Source organism: Puma concolor, chromosome A1 (assembly GCF_028749965.1).
Source record: "Puma concolor isolate L17-30 chromosome A1, mPumCon1.1.hap2, whole genome shotgun sequence".
Taxonomy (NCBI): domain Eukaryota; kingdom Metazoa; phylum Chordata; class Mammalia; order Carnivora; family Felidae; genus Puma; species Puma concolor.
This window is the reverse complement of record NC_141667.1, coordinates 169,461,045-169,485,985: the sequence shown is the minus strand read 5'-3', so window position 1 is coordinate 169,485,985 and position 24,941 is coordinate 169,461,045. Positions and strand designations below refer to the sequence as shown.

General features: G+C 41.2%; 1 protein-coding gene across 8 annotated transcripts in view; it reads right to left on the bottom strand.

Moving 5' to 3' along the window:
- The window catches only part of NALCN (sodium leak channel, non-selective), a 335,141-nt gene that overhangs the window by 84,869 nt on the left and 225,331 nt on the right, over positions 1–24,941 (bottom strand). For all 8 annotated transcript variants that reach the window (XM_086708540.1, XM_086708523.1, XM_086708529.1 and 5 more), the window contains 2 exons: positions 10,067–10,203; positions 7,999–8,140 (listed from right to left, as the gene is read on the bottom strand). In XM_086708540.1, coding sequence (XP_086564666.1) covers positions 7,999–8,140; positions 10,067–10,203 — 279 coding nt within the window. The remainder of the gene's footprint in view (positions 1–7,998; positions 8,141–10,066; positions 10,204–24,941) is intronic.

The window sequence follows — 24,941 nt, the reverse complement described above, 5'->3', positions numbered from 1 at the left end:
ATACCCATTGATTTCTGCTCTGTGTGTGAAACACCTTTTTATCTTTCTGTGAATTCCACCAGATCATAGGCTCCATATGGTAAGGCTGGTGGATTCTTTGTCTACTACATTTCTCTCCACTGTCCAGTACTGCCTGTAATTTGTTCTTGAAATGTATTTACAGAATGAATACATTGCTTAATATTAGAGATGACTCTTTTCTGTACTACATTTTTTTTCTTATGAAGTGAATCCTTGAAATAACAAATGTGAATCAGGTAAAAATTACAAAGGAAGCCTATTTATTTTGAAATGCACCAATTCACTTGATAGGAAAATCTTGTGAAACTAGAAACCAGATGATTGGAAACTTAATTGGCTTGACTGTTTTTGCACTAGATTGCATGACAATGCTTTAGTCACTCGAGCTTGTGGCGTTGGAGATTTGGCCGAATCTCCAACAACTTACACATCGCTAGACCAGTGTAATGATGCCGATGATTCAGAAGATGAGGGGGAACCAGTATCGTCAAAAACAGGTATGCTCAAAGTACACTACCTACTGGTGGGAAACCATAATATACACTATAATATATACCTAAGCATATCACTTCATGCTTAGAGCTCATATAGACAGAGAGACAAAAACCAAAAACCTGCAGAGATTAAAAAAAAAAAAAGTGGATTTATGATTCTGGGAGAAAATGCCAGATGCTTTTAATCATGCAGGTGTTTGTGAATTTAAAATCCTAGGAGCGCCTGGGTGGCGCAGTCGGTTAAGCGTCCGACTTTAGCCAGGTCACGATCTCGCGGTCCGTGAGTTCGAGCCCCGCGTCAGGCTCTGGGCTGATGGCTCGGAGCCTGGAGCCTGTTTCCGATTCTGTGTCTCCCTCTCTCTCTGCCCCTCCCCGGTTCATGCTCTGTCTCTCTCTGTCCCAAAAATAAATAAAAACGTTGAAAAAAAAAATTAAAAAAAAATAAAAATAAAAATAAAATCCTAGGCACTCTGGGAGCAGTGCTTGCTCTCCAATTATGGTTCAATTGTATTGGAACTTTAGATCCAAATATACCAGCCCCAGCAACAACTGTAACACATTGGGATCGGTATTACACTTAACGGAAAGTAAAACTTAAGAGTAAACTATACTCAAAAGAGAAGAACATTGAGACAGGGGAGTTAAATGTAACTTTCACAGATAGGCTTAGTTGCAAAGTCAGTTCTGATCATTGCTTTGGAGACAGCACCAAAAAATTGTGGTTAAAAGCCTTCTGTATTATCTACAGATGATGCTTGATCCTAGATGCATTTACTTTTGAACTTCAGTGGGTGTACACCTAAGGAATGCAAAGTATTTATAATCCCAGACCCAAAATGATTATACCACTAAATATTCTGCAAGAAGAATCACTGACCGGGAATTTCTCTTCTTGTGTTAGCTGACGGCAGGACGTGATTTTTACCTGGACCCCAGCTCACTGTGTGCATAGAAAGGGCCTCAAGAAATAACTGAAATGAAAAGATGTGCATTCAAACTCAGCTGTACTTTGATCTCAGCACGAAAACATACTGCAAAGGCCAATCAAAATGAAAGAAAAAGTTTTCATTTATATTTTGTATCTTTTTGTTTCCTCTCCATTATTGTGAATAAATGGACAATCAATCACCTACTAATGCATTTGTAAGCTAAACACAGAAGTCCGGAAGTCCAGAGAGTTTTCACATTCTGTCTGGTGGCTTCTTCCCTCCCCCCCGACCACATGGTTTGTAACTCTGCTATCCGGCCCCTGGTGAGGTGGTGATGCCATGTAATCTCCCACTGTCCTCCTAGAGATGCGTCTTGAATAGCACCGCGGAGATGCTAAGCTATTATTTTAGAAAATCCTTTCAGAAGAGTAAAAGCCCTAAAGATGAAAATAGGCTGTTCTTCCGCACACCCCCCCCCTTTTTTTTGGTGAGTAAATGTTCATCCTGAAAATTATAGATCAGTTAACTTGCTCTGTATGTAGTTACTGGAACAAATCATCAAACACTCTATAATCACACAGAAAAATACAAAATGCTGTCTGGCAATCAACAAGGCTTTGTGAAGAGTAAATCTTTCCAGAGCAATTTAATTTACTTCTTGAGAATCTGAGACACTATGTAGGCAATGAGGGTAGTAACTGAAATATCACAAAAAATCAGACGAAAAAAAATCATATTCATGAGCAATAAGGAAAATAAATCAATAATTAATATATTGTGCTTAACTAGACTGTTAGAATTGGAGGTTAATTTGTTTATGTAAAAGTCCTTTGTCTTGACTGATGAATGTAAGTCTATTTGCTTAGTCTGAATTCATGGTATGGTTTAGTATCGGTAATCTTTTTTATCTGGTGTTAGAGGCACGTGACATAAGCTATGCCAGTGCAATGCTAGGCATTTAACATATTATAATCTATTATTTAATCCTCATGACAAACACTGAAAATAAGAATTATCTCTAGAGATGAGGATCGGAACCGACATCACTTATGACTGTGACTGGTCATAATCACCATTCTACTCTGCTTCTCATGAAGTTATGTCAAGCGTCTTCGGCGTCCTGTGCTTTTCCACAGGCTTCCCTCTCTGCCTGGAGCACCTTCCTCCTACAATGCTCAAGCTTCCTGCTCCTGTGAGGGATCCTGTCTCAGGTTCCTGCAACAATTTTTACCCCCCTGCATTTACACATTTGTCCCCACAAGACTAAAAGCCCCTAAAGGGCACTGATCACATTTTGCTCAGTGTTGAATTTTCAGGGCCCCAAAAGAGTGCCAGAGGAACAACAGGTGTTCCATAAATGTTTGCTGAATGACTGAGTGAACCTGAAGACTCATGGAAATGAAAAGGGCCAAGAAAACGTAGTTATTACTTGTATCACTTCCCTCACTTTGTACATGTGTTAGCTGATAATTGTGGAGGCTTACTGTGGAACTTGCTGTATATGCTTAGCAGAAAGGAGGCAGGTAAGACAGAGGCAGATGTTGCCCTATTGTCAGAGAAATACTCTCTATTTTTTTAACTTTATTTATTTATTTTTAGAGAGACAGAGATAGCATGAGTGGGCCAGGGGCAGAGAGAGAGAAAGGGAGAAAGAGAGAGAGAGAGAGAGAGAGAGAATCCCAAAGAGGCTCCATGATGCCAGCACAGAGCACGATACGGAGCTTGAATGCACGAAACTGTGAGATCATGACCTGAGCTGAAACCAAGCTCAGGCTGATGTGAGTGTGTAGTTCCCTCATGTTCTCCACATGCTGTGAGGTTTTGACCCCAGAAAGGGCACAGCAGCCAAGACAGCAGGGCAGAAGGATTGGCGAGCTCAGCTAAAGGGCAGAGAGAGTCGCCAGTTCCAGCCACAGGGCAAACCTTGACATTATGGAGACGATTCACCTGTGAATGGGCTGCTTTTATTACCAGGGCTACTGAAAAAGCACGTTCACACCTCAGTTTACTAACAAACACTCTAGTAAAGAATCCCAGGGTTTAGTTTCAATAATCTGGACAAAAAATGGGTAGAAAACCATTGCCCGATTTCCTTCTGCTTGGAAAGTACAAACCTCCTCTCAAGAGATGCAGGTTTATCCTTTAACCAGGAGAGGGAACCCCTGGCCGACGCCCCAGGTGTGGGAGAGTAGGAGGAGAAAGGAATGAGGGAATTAGCCTTGGGAATGCCATTTTCTATGGAGTCTGGAAGGGCAGCCATTCACCACAAGGGAGAGGTTGGAAAGCACTGTTTCCTGTCTTTTTTTTTTAAGTTTATTTATTTATTTTGAGGGGGAGAGGGGCAGAAGGGGAGAAAGAGAGAGAGAGAGAGAGAGAGAAAGAGAGAGAATCCGAGCAGGGTCCACACTGTCAGCGCAGAGCCTGATGAAGGGCTTGATCCCACAAACCGTGAGATCATGACCTGAGCTGAAATCAAGAGTCGGACACTCAACCACCTGAGCCACCCAAGTGCCCCTCTGTCTTTTTCCTTTAGGATCTGCAACAACAACTTAAAGATTTTATGTTTTTGTTTGCTTATTGTTTATGGGGAGAAGGACAGGTATTTTAAACTACATGATAAAGGTGATCAGGTCCCTGCAGCATAAGATTGCCATGGAATTATTTATGGTTGTTCAAAGCCAAGGTCATAACTCGGACAGTACCCTGCCCAGCATGTGCCTTTGTGCCTTCATGTTCCTCCAGTTGCATAACCAAAACCATCCCCACTGTTCGTTGTCGTGTCTTCTTTTTTATCCCTTAACTTATGATCTTCATGATCCTGGGGACTCAGTATTTTCCTTGACACGAGGTCAGCTTTGCGGGACTCAGAAGTTTCTCCTTACAGGGCAGTATTAATGGAAAAGTTTTACTTTAGTGCTCCTTGTTTTCATGTCATGGGAATCACTGTTAGACTGGCCTCACATTTTCTTTTTATTTCTTACTACTCTTTGAGGAAAAACAGCCTCAATCTGTGCCGTACCACGCTGGAGAGTTTCTTCATATAGAGAGAAAGCCTTGCCATCCACTGGACACTGCCAGGCATTTCCAAAGGCATCTGGGGCTGTCACAGAAATTTCCAAGTGCTCACCGAAAAATATTTTATCACAAGCTATGAGGGGTATGGTCTCTGTTCAGGATTTTTGTCATGTGCTTATGTAATTTTATGTGGCTTTAGGGTTTTTAAGTAAAAAATTAAAAAAGGCTTGGCATGTTTACAAATACAAATACTAGACTGCTTCCTCTTCAATTTCTGCTCCCCTGGGGCATCCTCATGCTGACATTCGTTAAGCGGGCTTCTCTGTGTTGGGTTTTCTGGGCTAATGGCACTCAACACAGACAACAAATCCCAGGTACTTCTGAGGACGGCCAGGAAGCAATGGCAGCTGAAGCTGCAAACACTGGAACGTCAAAGGAGGGAAGTTGACTTTCCCTGCAGCCTAAATAAAGCCAAGGCTTTAAGAAGCAACAGTAGCGTGGGTAAACCTTCTTGCTGCTGCCATGCTAGGGTAGTGGCTACTGAGATGAAGAGAAAATATGTTCTCTACACCCCACCTTCCCAACTGGAGCATGTCTCCAGAGAATGAAGCTCACGAGGAGGTAAATAATATTCTCCCAATTGTAGATTATCCAGATATGGGCCAACGAAGCTTGCCTGGGGTGAAGGATAACCTAACCATCTCTATAATTTTCCTGGTACAAGATCAGATATTGTGTGTTTGAATCAACCAAACTTATAGATTGGGGAATGCCTGCTGTCATCAAAAAATTCTAGTATCTTCTATTAATTTTTTAAAAAATTTATTTACTTATTTTGTGAAAGACAGAGAGAGCTGGGGAGGGGCAGAGAGAGAGGAAGAGAGGGAGAATTCCAAGCAGGCTCCACATGGTCAACGTGCAGAGCCCAAATTGGGGCTTGAACTCATGGAAACTGTGAGATCATGACCTGAGCTGAAATCAGGAGTCGGATGCTTAACTGACTGGGCCACCCAGGTGCTCTAGTTCTGGTCTCTTTTACAATGCTGAGTGATTTAGATACCACTGAGGAGCAGTGCCTGTGCTAGTTCATTATATTTTAGGATATTATGAGAAAGGCACAATTGTACGATAATGGAATAAAATTGAAATTGTTATCTTACTTTCAGTTAGTTAAAAATAATGTGAAATGAGAAAGTAGACAGAAGCCACAAAAATATAAGGACATTGGAGAAGTCAGAAATGGCATCTGAAATTCTCAGACAGTGATCTAGCACAGGGATCGCTAGGGGAGGGAGATGGTGGGCACCCAGAAGGGTGATAGGGTGTGCCCCCCTTGGAACCCCCACACACCTGCCAAGAATCTTTATTTTTTTTCCTCACCAATTTCAAAATATTTTGTTCAGAAAGTGTGAGAAATGTCGTATTTGCTTTCAGAGAGAAAATAAATGATCAGGGACTAATTTCAATTTTGTGTTTCCAGTGGAATAATGTTATTAGTGACTTAAAAGAGCATGTTGTGGATTTATGCCCACTTGGGGCACAACGGCCACCAGCTCTCGGCATTCTTTGTGGAGATGGCTGGTCACGACAACCACAGCCCAGGCTGGGGATTCATTCCATACCTCTGGCTTAAAGTCTGCATTTGAAATAAAATTTAAAAATAAACATTCTGTGTTCTAGTATGTAAAATGCGATTTCACACTGAGTGGCTGAAACCAGGCCACTATCCCTCCACTTGATTGTCCACTAACACATGCAGTTCCTCGTGTATGCCCTGGACACAGTATTGAATGAAATGTAACAACTGTGGACAAGAAATGTGACAAATTTAATATTTTTAAAAAAACAGTCAAAGTCTTTAATGAGGGTTAAGAATATTGCTTGTATGTGTACACATGCATGCAAACGCACATTTTGTGGGTTTTTTTTTCACTCAAAATTTAAAGGCAAAGAAAAATCTCAGTTGAGATCAATTCAGTGGCTTGGAAGATATAGTGGAATAAATATTTCAAAGCACAGAAGAAAAGCAGACCGACGGCAATCATGAGGGAAAAAGTAAGAGGGAAATAAAGGGCCAGATGGAAAAGTAATAATTGAACAAATAGTAAATGAAAATTTCCCTGACAAATATCTCAGTCTGCAAACTGAAAAGACTCCCCATTTGGGGCAGTTCTGATGAGAAACGACATACAAAGTATATCCTGGTAAGGCTTCTGAGCCCCAGGGATACGTAGAAAGTCTTAAAAGCTCCCCCAAACCAGAAAGCCTACCTGCCAACCAACCAACCAACCAACCACCAAAGAAAAAACTAATTATATTCATATGAAAAAAAAATGACAGTGGCATCAGACTTGTCATCTACAACGTTGGAATCTAGAAGCGAGAGAAATAGCATCTGTAGGTGACTGAAAGAAAATAAACAGGAAGAGACATCGTACAAGGAGTTCATTATTGTAACTGAGAACAAAATCACCGGGCTGCAGCACATGATGAGTGCTGGGAGAGTTAGAGGGGAGAGGTGGGGAAGGGCAGGAGAAAAGCAGCAGAGGGGAAAGGCACTCTGTGGGGAAAGGCTAATCCTCGTGGGATGGGAGAGCAGGGGAAAGAGGATGAAGGGGCTGGTATTTTATTTTCACGTGATAATGAGAAATATGTATTTGATCCTAAGCAACAGAAAAAGGATGGCCCCAATTTAATGGAATAAAAAGTGAACCAGGACTTCCAAAGGAAAATGCCTGCAAGTGAACCCTAATGTTTAAGATCTGTTACAAACTCTGTAACTGGTCATTCATTTTCTAACTGTGGAATCCGAGGGAAAAAATTCCCTATCAACTATTGAATGATAGATAGATCACAACACGATTAAGACAACACATAGCGATAATTGCCACCACATACTAAGCACTTAATAAGCGGTAGTTATGTTGACTGATTTTTTTTTCTAATGTTTATTTATTTTTGAGAGAGAGAGAGACAGAGTGCAAGTGGGGGAGGAACAGAGAGTAGGAGACACAGAATCTGAAGCAGGTTCCAGGCCCTGAGCTGTCAGAGCCTGATGCATAGCTCGAACTCATGGACGGCGAGATCATGACCTGAAACTTAGACACTTAACTGACTGAGCCACCCAGGAGCCCCTTGACTGATTTTTATAGGAACCTCCTCTGGTTTTTCTCCCTAGTGTAATAACTGGAATAAACATGGTCTCTTGAAAAAGCAACACACAGGCCACCCTTAAACCGGGCTGACCGCTGGCAATCAGAACCCTTCTGCAAGTAAGAAAATGCAGGGTTGGGATGGTCTCTACCCATCAAAGTCACAGGGCTGCTACCTGGCACGGCTCAGAAGCTGACGTGTACAAATGCAAAACTGAAATTCATAAATAATACCAATGTCAGGTTTAACAATTTCTTCTACAAATAAAATAATTTTCTTCATTATTGTCCTGAGACCTTCGATTTCAGGACCCCATAGAGCCTTGCAATTATGTAAAACATACGTGCTTAAGAAAACTTTGGTAATTTGAAGCAGTGGATTCTTACTTTTTGGTCAATGTATTTGTTGTCTTCTATTGCGGACCGTTTGGAGTGATCACAGGACGAGGAAGAGGTGGAAGGGAGGCTCCGTAACAGGCAGCAGGTGTCCTGTTGCTGGCGATCGATGAACTGCTTCATGAAACTCTCCCTTTGCAAAGGAAGTACATACACACATGTCAAGCATTGTTAAATAAAATGGAGCACGTGGTGGCGTTTTACACCTGTGTATTTGCTTGAGCTATGATAGGGTGACAGAAGTTCAGAGAAAAAAAGACCCAGGACATTCACTTTCTAATGTCCCCTCTTTGTAAAGGGAGCTTTCCTACTATTCTTCATTCCTCATCTTATATTCTAATAAACTTTTGCCTGCTAAAAAAGAAAGAAAGAAAGAAAGAAAGAAGACACATCATGCCAAGAGCAGTGTTTAAATTTAATTAGCAAAATAATTAATTTAGAGAAAGCTTCCTGAATCTTCAGTAGTTTTGTTTAAAAAAGCAATGTCCCTGAAATAACTTTTAAGCAATAATATTCAGTCATTGACGGTAGTTTTTTGAATCTCATTGTGGTAATAAGATACTTCTTTTCCGCCTCTAAGACTTAGAAGAATTAGTTCATCTCTCTGAACTTCCACTCATCATAAGAATTATTGGGAGATAATTTTACATTTAAAGATTAAAAATAACTCAAAGAAACTTGCTTTATCTCATCTCCAAAACATGGTGAGAATGCAAATAACACCTTTTCATACAACCACTAATCTTGAATCTAATATGTGGCTCTTTTATACTTCCTATTTTCTTTTTCTTTAAAATTTTTTAATATTTATTTTTGAGAGAGAGAGAGAGACAGAGCACGAGTGGGGGGAGGAGGGGCTGAGAGAGAGGGAGACACAAAATCCAAAGCAGGCTCCAGGCTCCAGGCTTCTCAGCACAGAGCCTGACGGGGGACTTAAACTCATGAGCCTCAAGATCATGACCTGAGCGGAAGTTGGACACTTAACCGACTGAGCCACCCAGGTGCCCCATACTTCCTATTTTCAAGTTAAAAAATTATTTTAATCAGAAATGCAAATACATTTCCATTTGAATTTTAAATATTATGGCACCATATCCAGTCTCACATTTTTATAACCCCCCCCCCCCAGGATTGTTTTTAGAACTAGTTACATAAAAATGTCAAATTTCATACTATTCTGGTTCTATTTGTGATTTTTGAGCTACAACTGAAATAAAATCCTTTGATTATTAAAAATAAGGGTTTGAACATATCCTTTATGCAAATGCTTAACTGAAGGGCAAAGGGGTGGAAGATAAAATTAGTGTAAGTGGGAAATGCCACATTTCTTCTTTTAAAAGAGGAAGACAAGGACCCATTAGAGCCTAAGGTAAGTGTGCTGGGCAAGCCATGTCACCAGAATTTTCCTTCTAAGGTTGTGTCCATGCTACATTAAGGACAGTTTAAAGATTTGGAGGAACGACATACCATTCTCTCCCACAATAGTTATGTTGGTTTATGATGCATAAAGAAACAATGGCAACACACTTTTGAGCAGGTCTTTGTAATGCACTACTTGTTCTCTAAGATGCATTAAAGAATTTTTAAACTTGACAGAAGCGTGAAAGACAAATTATACTGGAATCAGACATGACGTTCTAAACAAATGCTGTCACAGCAGGACAGAAACCTGGCTGGTGGCATTTCTCTACTTCCTTGAAAATAAAAGGCTTCAAGAGGCAAGTTTATCCTTATATGGTTGAAAGTCAGGGGTTGGTGTCTACCTGCAGCTGTGAGCACCCGTGCCTGTTACCTGGGGAGACGAATCCCTGAGGAGCATCTCGGGAAGAAGCAGGGGGAAGCAGCCTAATGCCACCATCAAATGACTGCTCCGAATATATCGCTTAAAGGGGTCAATGGCTTTTAAAACAGAGGTAGAGAGAGTAGAAACATAAATAACTTAAAAATAGAAAAGAATACCCTTCTTTTAAACATGAACTTGAAAGAAGGACTGATGCAGATTCAAGATAACTCTTTGACAGTGTATTTGGCACATACGCTGAAATAAGTATATTAATACCTGATTTTAGGAACTGTAAAATCTGAAGGAAGCTTTGAGATTTTCACCATTTGCGGTCTGTTTGGAAATTTTTCAAAGATTCGAAGTCGCAAAGGGAGCTTCTCTTTGGTGTCTGCATTGGCTTCACTTTGCTTTAACTAAAGAAAAAAATAGAAAGAAGACAAGGGGGAACTTGGCTTACTGCAAGTCACGGAGTACTTGAGTTTTCGAATCAAGGAAACGGTGAGTTGGTGCACGACGGACGGTAGATGGCAGCAGAGACCCATCAAGTGCGTTACTGTCTCCCGCCATCTACCGCTCTCTCCGTGCACAAACTTGAAAACAACCCGGAAATCAAACCCAAAACTAAACCAAAGCAAAAAACTAGCCCAGAAAAAAAAAAAAAACAATGAGAGGAAACACTTATTGTTATTTTATTCCCAAATATTCCCGTTAATACCAAACATTACTTTTTATTGTTTACTTCTTTATTATCACTAGCATATCCAATAACCTAACAATAAAATTTGTTTTATAAATATGTGTGCTACGGCAGGAAATCAAAAGAATACAAATAAATGAAACTCCTAAGTAGTGATAGTTGTAAAGAGGGAAAATGTCAAGAAAACGCATCATTTATTCTAGCAGATTAAAAAGAAAAGCTCAAAATGGAAACAACACATTTGGTACCTACAGGAAGTTCTCTGTTTAGTTAGTTGTAAGGATGGATGCTTGAGAATGATTATATTGTATGCCATAAAATATCTTTGCAAGAAATGACAAGCAAATGGTATCTATCTATCTATCTATCTATCTATCATCTCTCTATCTACAAGAGGGCTTTTATATGTCTACAAATTAGGTCTCAGGGAGACTGAGACTTGAGGTCACAAACTGGAACCAGTGCTGAGCTCAGGAGCCGTCCTAAGGATGGATTTGGCTAGGGGAACTCTGGCCTGAAAAATGAAGTAATGGGCTTCCTCCCCTTCTCAGAACGCACTGTCTTCCCAATCCAAGGCTGACTTCTCTTGCCAACCTCCCTTACTTCTTTTTTTTTATGTTTTATTTATTTTTGAGAGCAAGAGAGACAGAGCACGAGTGGGGGAGGGGCAGAGAGAGAGGGAGACACAGAACGTGAAGCAGGCTCCAGGCTCCCAGCTGTCAGCACAGAGCCCCACATGGGGTTTGAACTCAGGAACCATGAGATCGTGACCTGAGCCGAAGTCAGACGCTTAACCGACTGAGCCACCCAGGTGCCCCCCCCCCCCCCTTACTTCTTTTTACTACTGCCTCCTCTCAGACCTCTCTGTAGACTGGGATGAACCTCTCTATGTCCACCCGACTCGTCCCCCTCTCCAGCCTGCATCTCGGAACGCCGATCCTGTTCAAAGAGCCCATCAAATTCGAGCAGCTTCTCTGCTGGGCTTAGGGAAGAAGCATGTTTCAAAAGCCATCAGCTTCTTCTCCCTTGCTGGGTGTGCTTTTACTTTATAATTACAGCCTGTCTCCAGTTTGTGGAAAGATTAGCATGGGAGGCTGAGAACAGTTTTGTAAGTCAGAGAGGTGCCAACTCTTCCCTCCTCCCTGAGTGAGGGTACCCACACTGGCCAGAGAGAACATGGGTGCTGCATTTGGGGGAACATACAATTTCAATACAATACACGGTTGTCCAATCGGTTGTGAGCTCATCGTGAGGTTATATGTCTTATTTCTAGTTCAGAAAACGTGGCTCGTTTCTCATAAACTTCAGAAACTGTTCCTACATTTTTGTTGTATATAATATAAATATTTTGCCATAGCCATCTGTACATCTTAGTTAATTCTGGGGCCTGTCTGTGGTTTTTCTGACTGAGGTGGTGACCTCATTTAGAAAAGGGGCCACTGTTCATGGCCTTCCTCCCCTTCTACATGGAATGCAACACAGCATGCTCTCAACCATTTGATGGTTATGATGGTGGCAATGATGAAGAATTAGCTCTCAAAGGTGCAAAGCAAACATGGCTAGCATTTCCATGAGACGCAGGGAATTAGAAAAATGGCCCCACATGTAAACACAGAAATTCACGAGGAAGAGACTCTTTTTCCAAAAATTTATTGGGACAACTGGTATAAAAATATTTGTCAGTGGTAAGTAGAGCACACAGAAAAAGAAAAGGCAGTTAATATGTTAAGTCAGACCAGAGAGAAAGGCAATTATGTAGGGCCAAAGACAGGCCAAGAAGACAGAGCAGAAACAAGGTATTTAATGCATGTATTTGCTGACTCACTTATTTATATATCAATGCAGTCACTTATAAATCAAATCCCAGAGGCCAGGTTCCATGCAAAGTTCTAGGGATATAAAAATAACTAAGACACTGTATTTGCTCTCACGGAGCCCACATTATAACCGATAGATGGTTATATAAACAGATAATGACAACTATAATAGCTCTTCTAGCTGAGATCTAAACAAGGTGCCGAGAGCTCAAGGTGAGGAGCAAAGGGAGAAGCTTTAAAAAACGACGGTGCTACTTTTATTTCCAGAAACTTCTCCTAGTATTCTGGAGGCTGGGAGGCCTAAATCAAGGTATCAGCAGCATCATGCTCTCTCTGAAAGCTCTAGGGAAGACTCCTTTCCTTGACTCAGCTTCTCAGCAATCCTGATGTTCCTTGACCTGTAGCTACACTGCTCTGTTATCTTCCTGTGAAATCATAAGGCTTCTTCCCCGTGTGTTTCTGTGTCTATCTGACTCTCCTTCTCTTTTCTTACAAAGACACCAGTCATTTAAATCAAGGCCCACCCTAACGCAGTATGGTCTTAATTGATCATGTCTGTAAAAATCTAAGTTCCAGGGGCGCCTGGGTGGCGCAGTCAGTTAAGCGTCCGACTTCAGCCAGGTCACGATCTCGTGGTCCGTGAGTTCGAGCCCCGCGTCAGGCTTGCGTCAGGCTCTGGGCTGATGGCTCAGAGCCTGGAGCCTGTTTCTGATTCTGTGTCTCCCTCTCTCTCTGCCCCTCCCCCGTTCATGCTCTGTCTCTCTCTGTCCCAAAAATAAATAAACGTTGAAAAAAAAAATAAAAAAAAAAAAATCTAAGTTCCAAACAGGTCCCATTCTGAGGCTCCAGGTGGACATGAATTTTGGAGGGACACTATTAAACCCACTACATACAGTAGTTGAAATTCTCAACCACTGTTTCTCTTTCCGCTGAGCTTGTAAATTCTAGGATGACAAGGGTCCTCAGAGGACAAGGATGTTTGCAGGGGTTGGGTGTGTTTCCTTATTTCATGTTCCGGGGCTGCCACAATATTGACACAAAGTAACCGACACAAATATATGTTGAATGAATAATTATACAGTCACCAGCAGAACTAAACTCTAGCAGATAACTTGGAAATAAAAGAAAGGATTGTAGGTATATCCTGAAGGGTGGGGAGATAAGCAGAAAGTATCAATTTACTGATTGAAAAATTTGTTGGTGTAGAGTCTAAGTATCCCTAGATTCACAGAATAGAATAAAATTAGACTCTGTGGCATTCAACCTGAACTTACATCTACCATCGATGAGCCCATAAATGTTTAGAGTAAGTTTAGATGTAAAATTAAAGAAAAAGTTTTAACATTTATTCGTTTTTGAGAGACAGAGAGAGACAGAGCACAAGTAGGGGAGGGGCAGAGAGAGAAGGAGACACGGAATCTGAAGCAGGCTCCAGGCTCTGAGCTGTCAGCACAGAGCCCAACTCGGGGCCAAAATTCATGGACCATGACATCATGACCTGAACCAAAGTCAGATGCCTAACCAACTGAGCCAACCAGGTGCCCCTAGATGAAAAATTGTATAATATTTAATTAAGTACCCTAGCCTATGATGTTTGGCAAATGTAGGGTACCAGTAGTGAAAAATAGTCACCTTGCCTGCATGTTTTTAAAATGGAACACATCTCATTCTACTTAGTGTTAGAGTTATTTATGCTTCCCCAAACTTGTAAACTCCTCAGGGGCAAGATTCTGTGTTTTTTTACTTAAAAAAATTTTTTTTTAGAGAGTGAGAGATTGTGAGAGGGGAAGAGGGAGAGAGAGAGAGAGAGAGAGAGAGAGAGAGAGAGAGAAAGAGAGAAAGAGAATATCAAGCAGGATCTATGCTCATCATGGAGACCAGCTCGGGGCTCCATCCCACGACACGGGGATCATGGCCTGAGCCGAAATCCAGAGTCAGACATTCAACCAGCTGAGCCAACTAGGCACCCCAGATTCTGTTAAAAATTTTTTTTTAATGTTTATTTTCTTTTTGAAAGAGAGAGAGAGAGAGACAGAGCGTGAGTGGGGGAGAGGTAGGGAGAGAGGGAGACACAGAATTTGAAGCAGGCTCCAGGCTTAGCTGTCAGCACAGAGCCCGATGTGGGGCTCAAACCCACAAACTGTGAGATCATGACCTGAGCCGAAGTTGGACGCTCACCCGACTGAGCCACCCAGGCACCTCATGTTTTTAATTTACTTCTATAGCACCTTGTAGAGAGTGGAAAAATAATAACTGTTTGTGAATAAATGAATTAGGATTTAGCATGAATTGATCGTGGAACCGTAAAACTACAAATGAGAAGCTCTTTCTGATGACTCAGAAGGTTCTTCAGGATCCTACCAATCCTTTCAAATGTCAGGCATCATGGCTCCACAGAAGGGCCAGTTAAGCCAGAGAAGGGTGGGTGGTTGCATGGGGGGCAGACATATCAGATCTCACCGCAGAGGCGCTGGACAGAATCTTCTACAAGCGGGGGAGGGGCCTCTTTCTGGACAGCACCTGCCACATGCTCTGTCTGCTGTTCACAGTTAAACAGCAGAATATACACACAGTTAAACAGGTGAATATACACACATCCAGCAGCTCGGCACCTACCAGAAACATGTCCACATGCACACCACAGCCACGTCCTCACAAGCCCGCAGCCACGCTAAACCATAAACTCCTCAAATGCCCATCAGCAGTTGAATGGAGAAGTAAATTGTGGTTTATTTTGCATTTGAGTCAATGAACTACTTCCAAGCACAAGGATTTGGGTGAATTTTACGAACTAACGTTGAATGAAGGAATCCCGACCAATGAAACAAGTACATCCTGAATGATCCCATTTATATAAAGTTAAAGAGCAGGTGACACTACTCTATCTGGCTGAGTGTCTGCAGAGTAGTTACCCTGGGGTGGGGTGAAGCATCATGACTAAGAGGACATGTGGGGAGGGGCTTCTAAGGACAGCTGATCTTGGTCTGGGTGCTGGGTGTGCTCGGTTTGGAAAAGTTCAGCAAAATCATCTAATCCTTACTCCACTGCTATTAATCTCCAAAACCTGGACCATTTCTCCTTCCCCAGTCCATGATGTTGGTCAAGATACAAAATGAGGAAGAAATACAAGAGGACGATGGGACCGGCTTGCCTACCGAGTGGTGCAGGGTGGGATGAAGGTGAGGCAGCCAGAGCAAAGAGAAACACTGCATGGTACTTGGAAACCACAGTCAAGTTTCCTGACGCACAATAAACCCTATTCTACCTTTTATCCAAATTCTTCCCCCTTCTTGCATTTAAGGACAGATTTCCCCAAGGTTAAACTTACTTTGATGCAAATGGGTGAGTAATATGGATTACATTGAAAATACGGGATGATAATAGAAGATCCTTATATTATACCACAAAAGCAGACCTTCTAACGTACAGTAATTGTAATTGTAAATGTTCGCTTGGAAATAATTTCAAAGATTATAACTCTTGGATGGAAGGAAGAGAATGCAGAATGCAGAGAACACAAGATTTCAGTCTTTATGTTGGAAAATCTAATGTAGGGGCACCTGGGTGGCTCAGTGGGTTAAGCGTCTGACTTTGGATCAGGTCATGTTCTCGTGGTTCGTGAGTTCGAGCCCCGCGTCAGGCTCTGTGCTGACCGCTTGGAGCCTGGAGTCCGCTTCAGATTCTGTGTCTCCTTCACTCTCTGCCCCACCCCCACTTGCACTCTGTCTCTCTCTCTCTCAAAAAGAAATAAACATTAAAAAAAAATTAAAGAAAAGAAAAATCTGATATAAAGAACAGTAACAAAGGAAAGAATTCATAATGGCTTCGACTGAGCATGACGTGTGGCTGTAACAAATAGATCAGATGATAGATTTGTAACAGACTCACATGGTTTTAAAAAAACACATTTGCAAAGAAGAAATTAGAATAAAAGAGAAAGATTCAAACCTTGAGCTTTAAAGTATATAAATCATCGAAGCTCAGGGCTATTCTATGGCTCAGCATCTGTCTTGTGGAGATATCATTACACGTCGGGCGGCTGAAAGCCTTTTGCTTTCTGTGTGCTTCTCAAGAGACTTGGGTGTAATCGCTCTGCATGACACATACCCTGTTCTGCCTCATCGCTTACATCTTCTGTATTCCAGCCTGTGCTTTCTTCTGTTAAAATATTCAAACATTATTCAGTTTCGGTTCCTTTCTAAATGCTGCGACAAATAACTGAATTGAAGGATTATGTTAGATAAAAATGTTTGTAATTTTTGGTGTGATTTTTCTAAAAGAAAACAACTTAAAAAGTATTCAGACTTGGGAACGATTCTCATTTTAAAATCTAGCTCATGCTAGTTTGAAAAATGCGCACAGACCTGTAGGTCAGTTTAGCTGAGGAGTATTTTTCTGGCAGTTCAGTATGTGAAAAACGGCCACATTATGCTCAATCTGGAGAAGGAAGTTTGTCTACGTTATCTGAGTAAATTAAGGCCGAGTTCTCTTTTCTTCTTTAGACAATGGGTTTGGCCGGTTTTCCTGGATCTATACATGACGCGGTAATTCAGAAGTGAGACTCTTCCTAAAGCATAAACTGTTATTTTTCAAGCAAGTTTCTCTTGCTAGTTTGCATCTGTGATTTTTACAACCCAAACTGCACGGCTTCTGGGTTAAAACAGATGGGATATCTGGAGTAATGATCAAACATGTTGGTCTCTGTTAATATCTCCGTGTCCCAGTGCTACTATAAAACCTTGATATAAAATATAAAGAATATCCTTCACTAGGCTGTTGAGTCCAATAAGGAGTTTCTTAGAAGGGAGAATATTTTCTTTCTTTCTTTCTTTTTTTTTTTTTTTTTTGCCCTGGGCAAAGGGCCTTCAGCCACATGATTGAATATAAGACAGCACTACCGTATGCTTTTAAAAATGCTTCCCTTAAAAAGTGTTTAAGTCACCTACTCTCCTCCATTTTACAAAAAATCTGGAATACATCCAGAACTTCCAAGGTCAAATTGGGGTTTTATTGATACAAACCGGAGGGCTCTATTTCCTGGCTTCTGGGCCATAAATGAGACATTTTAATATGACAGCTGGCACCTCCAAATGTTCAAAGTAGTTTTATAACATCAGTTGATTCATGGCGCTTGGTGTTTCCTTTCCTACATCTCTCAACAGACTCGGAGGGGTTCCTCATTCCTCCTTACAGCATGGCCCTGAAGAAAATGGGGAGCCGAGGTGTGTTCTCGGAGGAGCTGGTGCACTGGGGAGTTAAGTGGCTTCTGCACTTCCTGGTTTGGGAGGCCCAGCAGAGCACTTAGGAAGCACTCTGACATTTATATCGTCTTGTGCCATCCCTTGGAGGTACACAGCACTGAACCTAAGATCGTACCGGCTTTAAGTGTCCTTCAGAAGGTGACTTTGTGAAGCAGTGTGAAAAACAGTTGCAACAAGGCGAAGCTAGCAGAAAATGCTAACAAGTTAGTAAGATGAAAACAAAACAAAACAAAAAAACTATTCAAAACTAGAATGCCGAATTATGTCGAATGGGTAAGTTTTCCTCATATGATTGTCCCCTGAAATCCCATGAGTGGAATTAATGATTTCTTTGAGACAGAAGTAACGAACAGTTTGCTTTCGCATGTTTTTTCTTCTAGGTCCCAAACACCTCTATTTTACATTCTATTTCTCTTGTGTTATTCAAGCGAGACGCAGTTGTTTCCATTAGGAAACTTACTGAGTCATAGAAACATGTTCATTATGATAAAAAATGCGTTTTTTTGCTCCACTTCAGATGAAATTATATTAGAATTCTATGTAAACTAGATAGTTGATTCTTGTTAAGAGATGAATATTCAGTAAGTAATAGGATAAAGCCCACACCAAAGGGAATTCAGAATATATATATATATATATATATATATATATATATATCCACACGTATATATATTACACTCACATAATTGTCCTCCCTGGTTTGATTTAGAAAACATAGGAGAAAACACAGTCTAAGTAAAAACAGTTAAAAAAAAAAAAAAAGTAAGAAGATGTGGATTTAAAATTTTGTTCGGTTTTATAATCCCTTAAGCACTTTGGATTTCAATGTTCTCAAATGAAAAATGAGGATTTTCCCTCCTTTATATAAATGCCAGATATATAAGTGAGATAGCATATTGTCTGTAATTTGAATTACTCAAGGGAAATGTGCTATAAAAACCAAAGCTATCACTATGCCACAGTAACTGCTAGTTCTGCCTGAAAATGCTCTCATCTCAGCGAGTGGGGATAAATTCTGAGGACGCTCACATGCTGTGCTGTCCAAACCCTCCCCTCCATCCATGCTCCAACTTCTGCCCCTTTGATTGACTGATTTTCTCAAGACCCTTGATTTTAAAAATGAAAATGAAAAGAGTGGTGAACATTTCTCCTGATCCGATTCCTTTCCCTTTTCAAACTTCCTTCTCCAAAGTGTCGTCTATACTCGCGATACATGCGGCTTACCTGCACTAACTTCCTCACATCTTCCACCCTCGCTGTCTCAGGTCTCTCCCCAGCACCTCAGGGCTGCTCTTAGCAGCCACCAACATTTCCCATGCTGCTGAAGCCAGCAGCCACTCAGGCATCCTGGTTTTATCTCACTGCCTCTACTAACCCACCTGCCCCCCAACTGGGTTTCCATCTTTGTCTTGCCCCTTGAAGCCCATTTTTCTTTACAGAACACCTGAAAAAGAAACACCATCGTGTTCCTGGTCTTTAAAGTAATTCAAGGATGTTCATTTGTATATAGAAGAAATTAGAATCTTCTAAGACGGCATAAACGACCGACCCTTCGGTGCCTTGCACCTTATATTCCAATGATAGTGGTTTGCGGGTCCTTCCCACAGTCTTACTTCATGTATTTGTGCCTCTGAACATACTCCCTACTGCCGCCCCCCCCCCATCGCTTGCAACACACTTTCCTTCTACACTCAGTTAACTCCCTCAAAAATCATCTCCTCTAGGAAGATTTCTTAGAATAACAATAATTGGTAAGTTGAAGTAGTAAACATGAGTGCTAGACTCTATGCTGAACACTTGGCATTGCTAATATTACTTAATCCGGTTTAGCCCACGAGGTAGCTCCATGCTGTAGCATGTTACAGATGAGGAAACTGAGGTCACAAGACCTTAAGTCAGCCGCCCAAGGTCACACGGCTGGAAGTCATAGTACTGGCATGTGGAATCTTTGTGATTCCACAGCTTGAGCACCTAAACACTGTTTTATATTGCCTCATCAAAACAACATTTTCAAGCAGTAGATGGGCTTTTACTTCTGCAATTTTGTACCTGCTATTTCTTTAACATGGAACGTCTTCTCCTATTTTGCTAACAACATTCCAGGTCATCGTTTCTAGATACATCTTCCCCACCTGCCTGCAATCTGAGTTAGATATATGTTCTCCTATGTTCCTTCTTCAACCTTAGTGCTCAGGTCTTTATGCCATAACTTCCTAATTATGTGTATCTTCCCCCCACTAAGATGACACATTTTAAATTAAGTGTGGGACTCTTAGTGCCTCATGGCCTCATACCATACATTTACACACACAGGACAAAGATAACACAATGATGATGAGATGGAGAATATAACAGGCAGACTCAATGTGGTCTCATAAACAGGTGAAGTGACCCCTTTGTGGTATTTCTCAGCATTTTGTTATCCTTTTCTTAGGTTCTTTACAATGTGGAAGCAGCTATATTAACCAGCACAAACGAGTCTCCCAGTTTCAGAATGAGTTATTTTACTGATTAAAGATGAAGAGAAATGACAAGTCTCATCAGATTTTCTATTAGAAACAAAATCATAAAAAGCATTTGGCTCCTGATGACATGTATGCTCTCAACTTCTTAAGATCAGAAAAGCATAATGAACTATAAATTCTATACAACGTATTCATGGTATAAAGCTTCGCAGATGTACGTGTCTTTGAACAAGGCCACATAGCAGCCAATTTATATGTTGTGTTATTGGACTTTACCATAGGAAATTCTTATCCCATTTTTAAAAAAACAACACTTTATTTTGAAATCATTTTAAACTTACATAAGAATTGCAAAGATAGTACAGAGAGTTCCTGTATGCCCTTGACCCAGCTTTTTCTTATGTAGCATCTTACATAACCATAGAACATCTATCAAAACTAAGAAATTAACCTTGGTTGAAATACTTTTAACTAAAGCACAGACACTGTTTTTTTTTTTTTTTAAATTTTTTTATCGTTTATTTGTTTTTGAGACAGAGAGAGACAGAGCATGAACGGGGGAGGGTCAGAGAAAGAGAGAGACACAGAATCTGAAACAGGCTCCAGGCTCTGAGCTGTCAGCACAGAGCCCGACGCGGGGCTTGAACTCACTGACCGTGAGATCATGACCTGAGCCGAAGTCAGCCGCTTAACTGACTGAGCCACCCAGGCGCCCCAGACACTGGTTTTTGTATCAATGTCTTTTTCTGTTTCAAGATCCAGTCCAGGTGCCACACTGTATTTCGTTATCATGTCTTTTTAGGCTCCTCTAGAGCATGTGACAGTTTCTCGTACCTTCCTTGTTTTTAAAAGACCTTGGCAGTTTTAAGGCATACTGGGCAGGTAACTTGCAGAATGGCCCTCAGTATGGAGTTGTCCAACGCTTTCTCAGGATTTGGCTGACATTGTGGATTTAGGGGGAAGAGTATTATGGAGACGCTAGGCTTATCTCATCATATCAGGGGGAACATGACACCAATGTGCCTTCATGTTGGTGATGGCGACTGTCATTACTGGGGTAAGGTGTCTTTCAGGTTTCTGTAACTGTAACGTTACAGTCTCTGTTTCCTTACACTACCAGGTAGAAGTAAATCACCAATTCCTGCCCACAGTTAAGAAGAGAAGACTTAGGCTTCACCTCCAAGGAGGGGGAAGTATCAAAGAATTTGCAGACATATGTTAAAAACCATCAGAATAATTAAAAAAAAAAGTTTTGAAGGAAGAAACTGTGAGGTCACGTAAATATCTATTTCTCCTTAGAGGCTCATATTGATTTTAGCACGCGGCAGTAGGTCCTGCTTGTGAATATAATGTTCTAATGGCGATTTTCTATCCCTCATTTATTATTCTATTATTTCTATTTCTCTATATTGCCTCTATATTCACTCGGGATTATTCTGTAAGGAACAGTTGTCACTTCTCCACTTTTCAATTCGATAATTTATGTGTAAGTATGGCTTTTTGGCTGTTTATTTCATTCTTTGGGTTATAATCTAAGACCTTTATTATTTATTTGATTGCTCAATTTGTCATCGGGGGCTCTTTCAGGTGGCTTCTTACTCTTCCGGTATACCCTTTTCTTTTTCTTTTCTTCTCCTTTCTTTTTAAAAAGTACTTCCTTACTTTCTGGGCTCCACAAAATCCTTAAGTCTTATCTTCTATTTCCCCTGACTCAGCTTGAGAATCAGCCATTCCTCCAAAGAGCGCTGATTTGCTTTACTGGAGAATGGTATTTAGAAATGAAAATCTTAGGGGCGCCTGGGTGGCTGGCTCAATCAGTTGAGCGTCTGACTTCAACTCAGGTCATGATCTCCCCGTCCGTGAGTTCGAGCCCTACATCAGGCTCTGTGCTGACAGCTCAGAACCTGGAGCCTGCTTCGGATCCTGTGACTCCCTCTCTCTCTGCCCCTCCCCTGCTCATTCTCTGTCTGTCTCTCTCACTCTAAAAAATAAATAAACACTAAAAAATTTAAAAGAAATGAAAATCTTAGCACCAGGTTTGCTTGTTGTTATTGAAAGGTCACTGCTTCTAGGCTCACTCAGAGGAAATAATGTATGTATATAAAACAATGTATATATGCGTACCTATATTTAACACCTGTGTATGGATGGATAGGTCTTATGTAACCTTAGATTATATATATATGTATCCATCCATGTATCTGTGTATCTGTCTATGTATCTATCTTCTATCTTAAAATAAACTGAGCTTATACTAATACTCCTACTCCAATCTGGTGCCATAGGGTTAATTCTGGCATCTCCCCTTTGCGTATTTGTAACTTCTTTCTCTGACAGTGTGACATTATCTACAGTAAGTTTTCTTATCTGTTCCAGCTTAGTGTACATATAACTAGTATCAGTGAAGGTATTTACCGCAAAACAAATACCACACTTCAAACTGGAGGTATGGAAGACACATATTTCGCAGTCCCCACACTGGGGCCTTGAACCTCAGCCGTGTTCTGTCTCCTTAAGTAATTCCTTTTCAGGAAATAAGCATGCATTTTCCAAGTACCATTCCTGAGTATGCTTATGGTAGATTGTAGAGTTTTCAATTTTGCAGACTTTGATAAAAACGGCTTATTAGATGCACTATGAAGATTCACATTAATCAACATATTTTATGCAAAGCAAAATGGAAATAGGAATAACATCAAAACGAAATAGCATGCATGTACATTTCTCGTTTCCTAGAAATAACCTCAGTCACTCTTTTGTTCATATCAGAGTAGAAACTATTCGCTAGTCATACGGCTGTGTGTGAGAATGTCAGTCTCACCCCATCTCCCACTATGCCTACTGTTGAGCAAGCACCCGGAGTAGAATATAAGTAAAGGCCAATGATGAACTCATTAACTCTCGAGTACAAGGAAGCAGAATTATTAATAAAGAGAAAGAAGACTGGTTATTTTGATAAAGTCCATAACTCTCTGGCCACCTTTTATTAAAAATCATTCCAGTTCAATCCACTCTCCTACCTGATTCAAACCTTCCCCAAGCCCCTACCTCATAGGGCTACAAGTGTGACTTCAGGTCTGGAACTGGGGAGGGGACACGCTCCCTTCCTTCACTGCTCCACATTTCCTTCTTTAGGGTCTAGCTTCTTTAGAGCAGAGGCCAGGGTGGAGGGTTAGGAGAAGAAAGGATTGTCTTAGGAAACCAGCCACTTTTCAGGGTGGCCCCCTTTGTGTTTTGGTCTGGATCTAGACCTGTTGAAAGCTGATGACTTTCTGCAGGGATGACCAACATTGTAAGCAGTCATAGACATGAAAGTCTGGCCTAAAAGGAATGAGGTTGACTAGCTGGGCCAATCAGATCTTCTCTTGTTGGGAGTTTGAATTTGAGACAGAGTGTTGGTTATTTGTAACAAAACCAAAAGTCAAAACTTACATGGAGAAAAATGAGATTATTTGTGTTGCCTTAAGGGTAAAGCACTTGCAGTTACTAAACATTTTTCTTCAAGGTTCTAGTAGGTCTTTTCTTTCCACTCTGTATAATCTCATCCAGATTTACAACTTCCAGTATTATGTCCATACAGAAAACCTCACTAGGACTGAAGAATCAAAGAGGGAGAGGAATTTTGTCTGGTTTCTTCCCTGACTTACCCCATGTGCCTAGGACAGTGCCTGGCACATGGTAGGCACTGGCTAAGTGAAGATTACCTTGAACATCCATATTTGTATCTCTAGCCAGCCAGCCAGCCCTCACCCCCGAACTCTAGATGTACACATGCAGCTGTTAGGGGTCTCCACTAAGTCCCAAACTCATCACAGTCACAACATGCCCAAGACTGAATTGTTGATCTTTTCCCTCCAATAGGTTCCATGCTAATGTTTCCTGGCTCAGTGGATGTTACCATCGTCCATTCAAGGAGATGAACCTGAAACCAAGAGTCATCCTTGAGACTCTTCCCCTTCTGCCCTTAAATCCAACCCCTCACCACGTCCCTGCTGATTTCACTTGCCAAATAGCTCTCCAATTTACCACTGCCTCCCATCTTCAAGTCTTCTGTGGCTTCCCATGTTCTTAGGTAAAACATAAAATTCTTGGCTTCTCGAAGTGCTGCGTGGTCTATGCCCAGCTTACTTGTCTACACTCACTTTATACCACTTGGCCCTGGGCTTTTTGGCCACTGTTGCTTATCCTTCAGAACTTAGCTCCAGTGTTTCTTTCTCCTCCCTCACTGCCCTTATCTCCACGTGGGTCAGAGTCTTCTATGAACTTCTCACTCGGAAAAATGTTATTATTTTTAAAAAAATTTTTTTAACGTTTTTTAAAATTTATTTTTGAGACAGAGAGAGACAGAGCACGAACGAACGGGGGAGGGGCAGAGAGAGAGGAAGACACAGAATCGGAAGCAGGCTCCAGGCTCTGAGCCATCAGCCCAGAGTCCGACGCAGGGCTCGAACTCATGGACCGCAAGATGGTGACCTGAGCTGAAGTCGGACGCTTAACTGACTGAGCCACCCAGGTGCCCCAGAAAAATGTTATTTTCTAAAGGAAGTTCATCTTGGTTTGTAAACATTTATTCATTGGTTTGGATATTTGATTTATGTCCAATTTTTCCACTAGACCATAAAGTCCATGAGAACAGAGAATTTTATTGTTTATTCTTGTCTCTTTAGTGCCTGGCCCAGTGTCTTACACACAGTAGGGACTCAAAGATTTGAGAAACAAATGAACAATCAGATAGTAAAAATGCTTTGGGAAGAATGAAAAGATATATGGACTGAGACTCAGAACAAGCAACAGATGGGCTTTGTAAACGCACTGACGTTCGCGTTTAGGTACACACGGGGTAACACTGATTATAATCTTAACTCCTTATAGTCTTAACAGTTACGAAGGAGTCTTTTTGCAACGCAATGA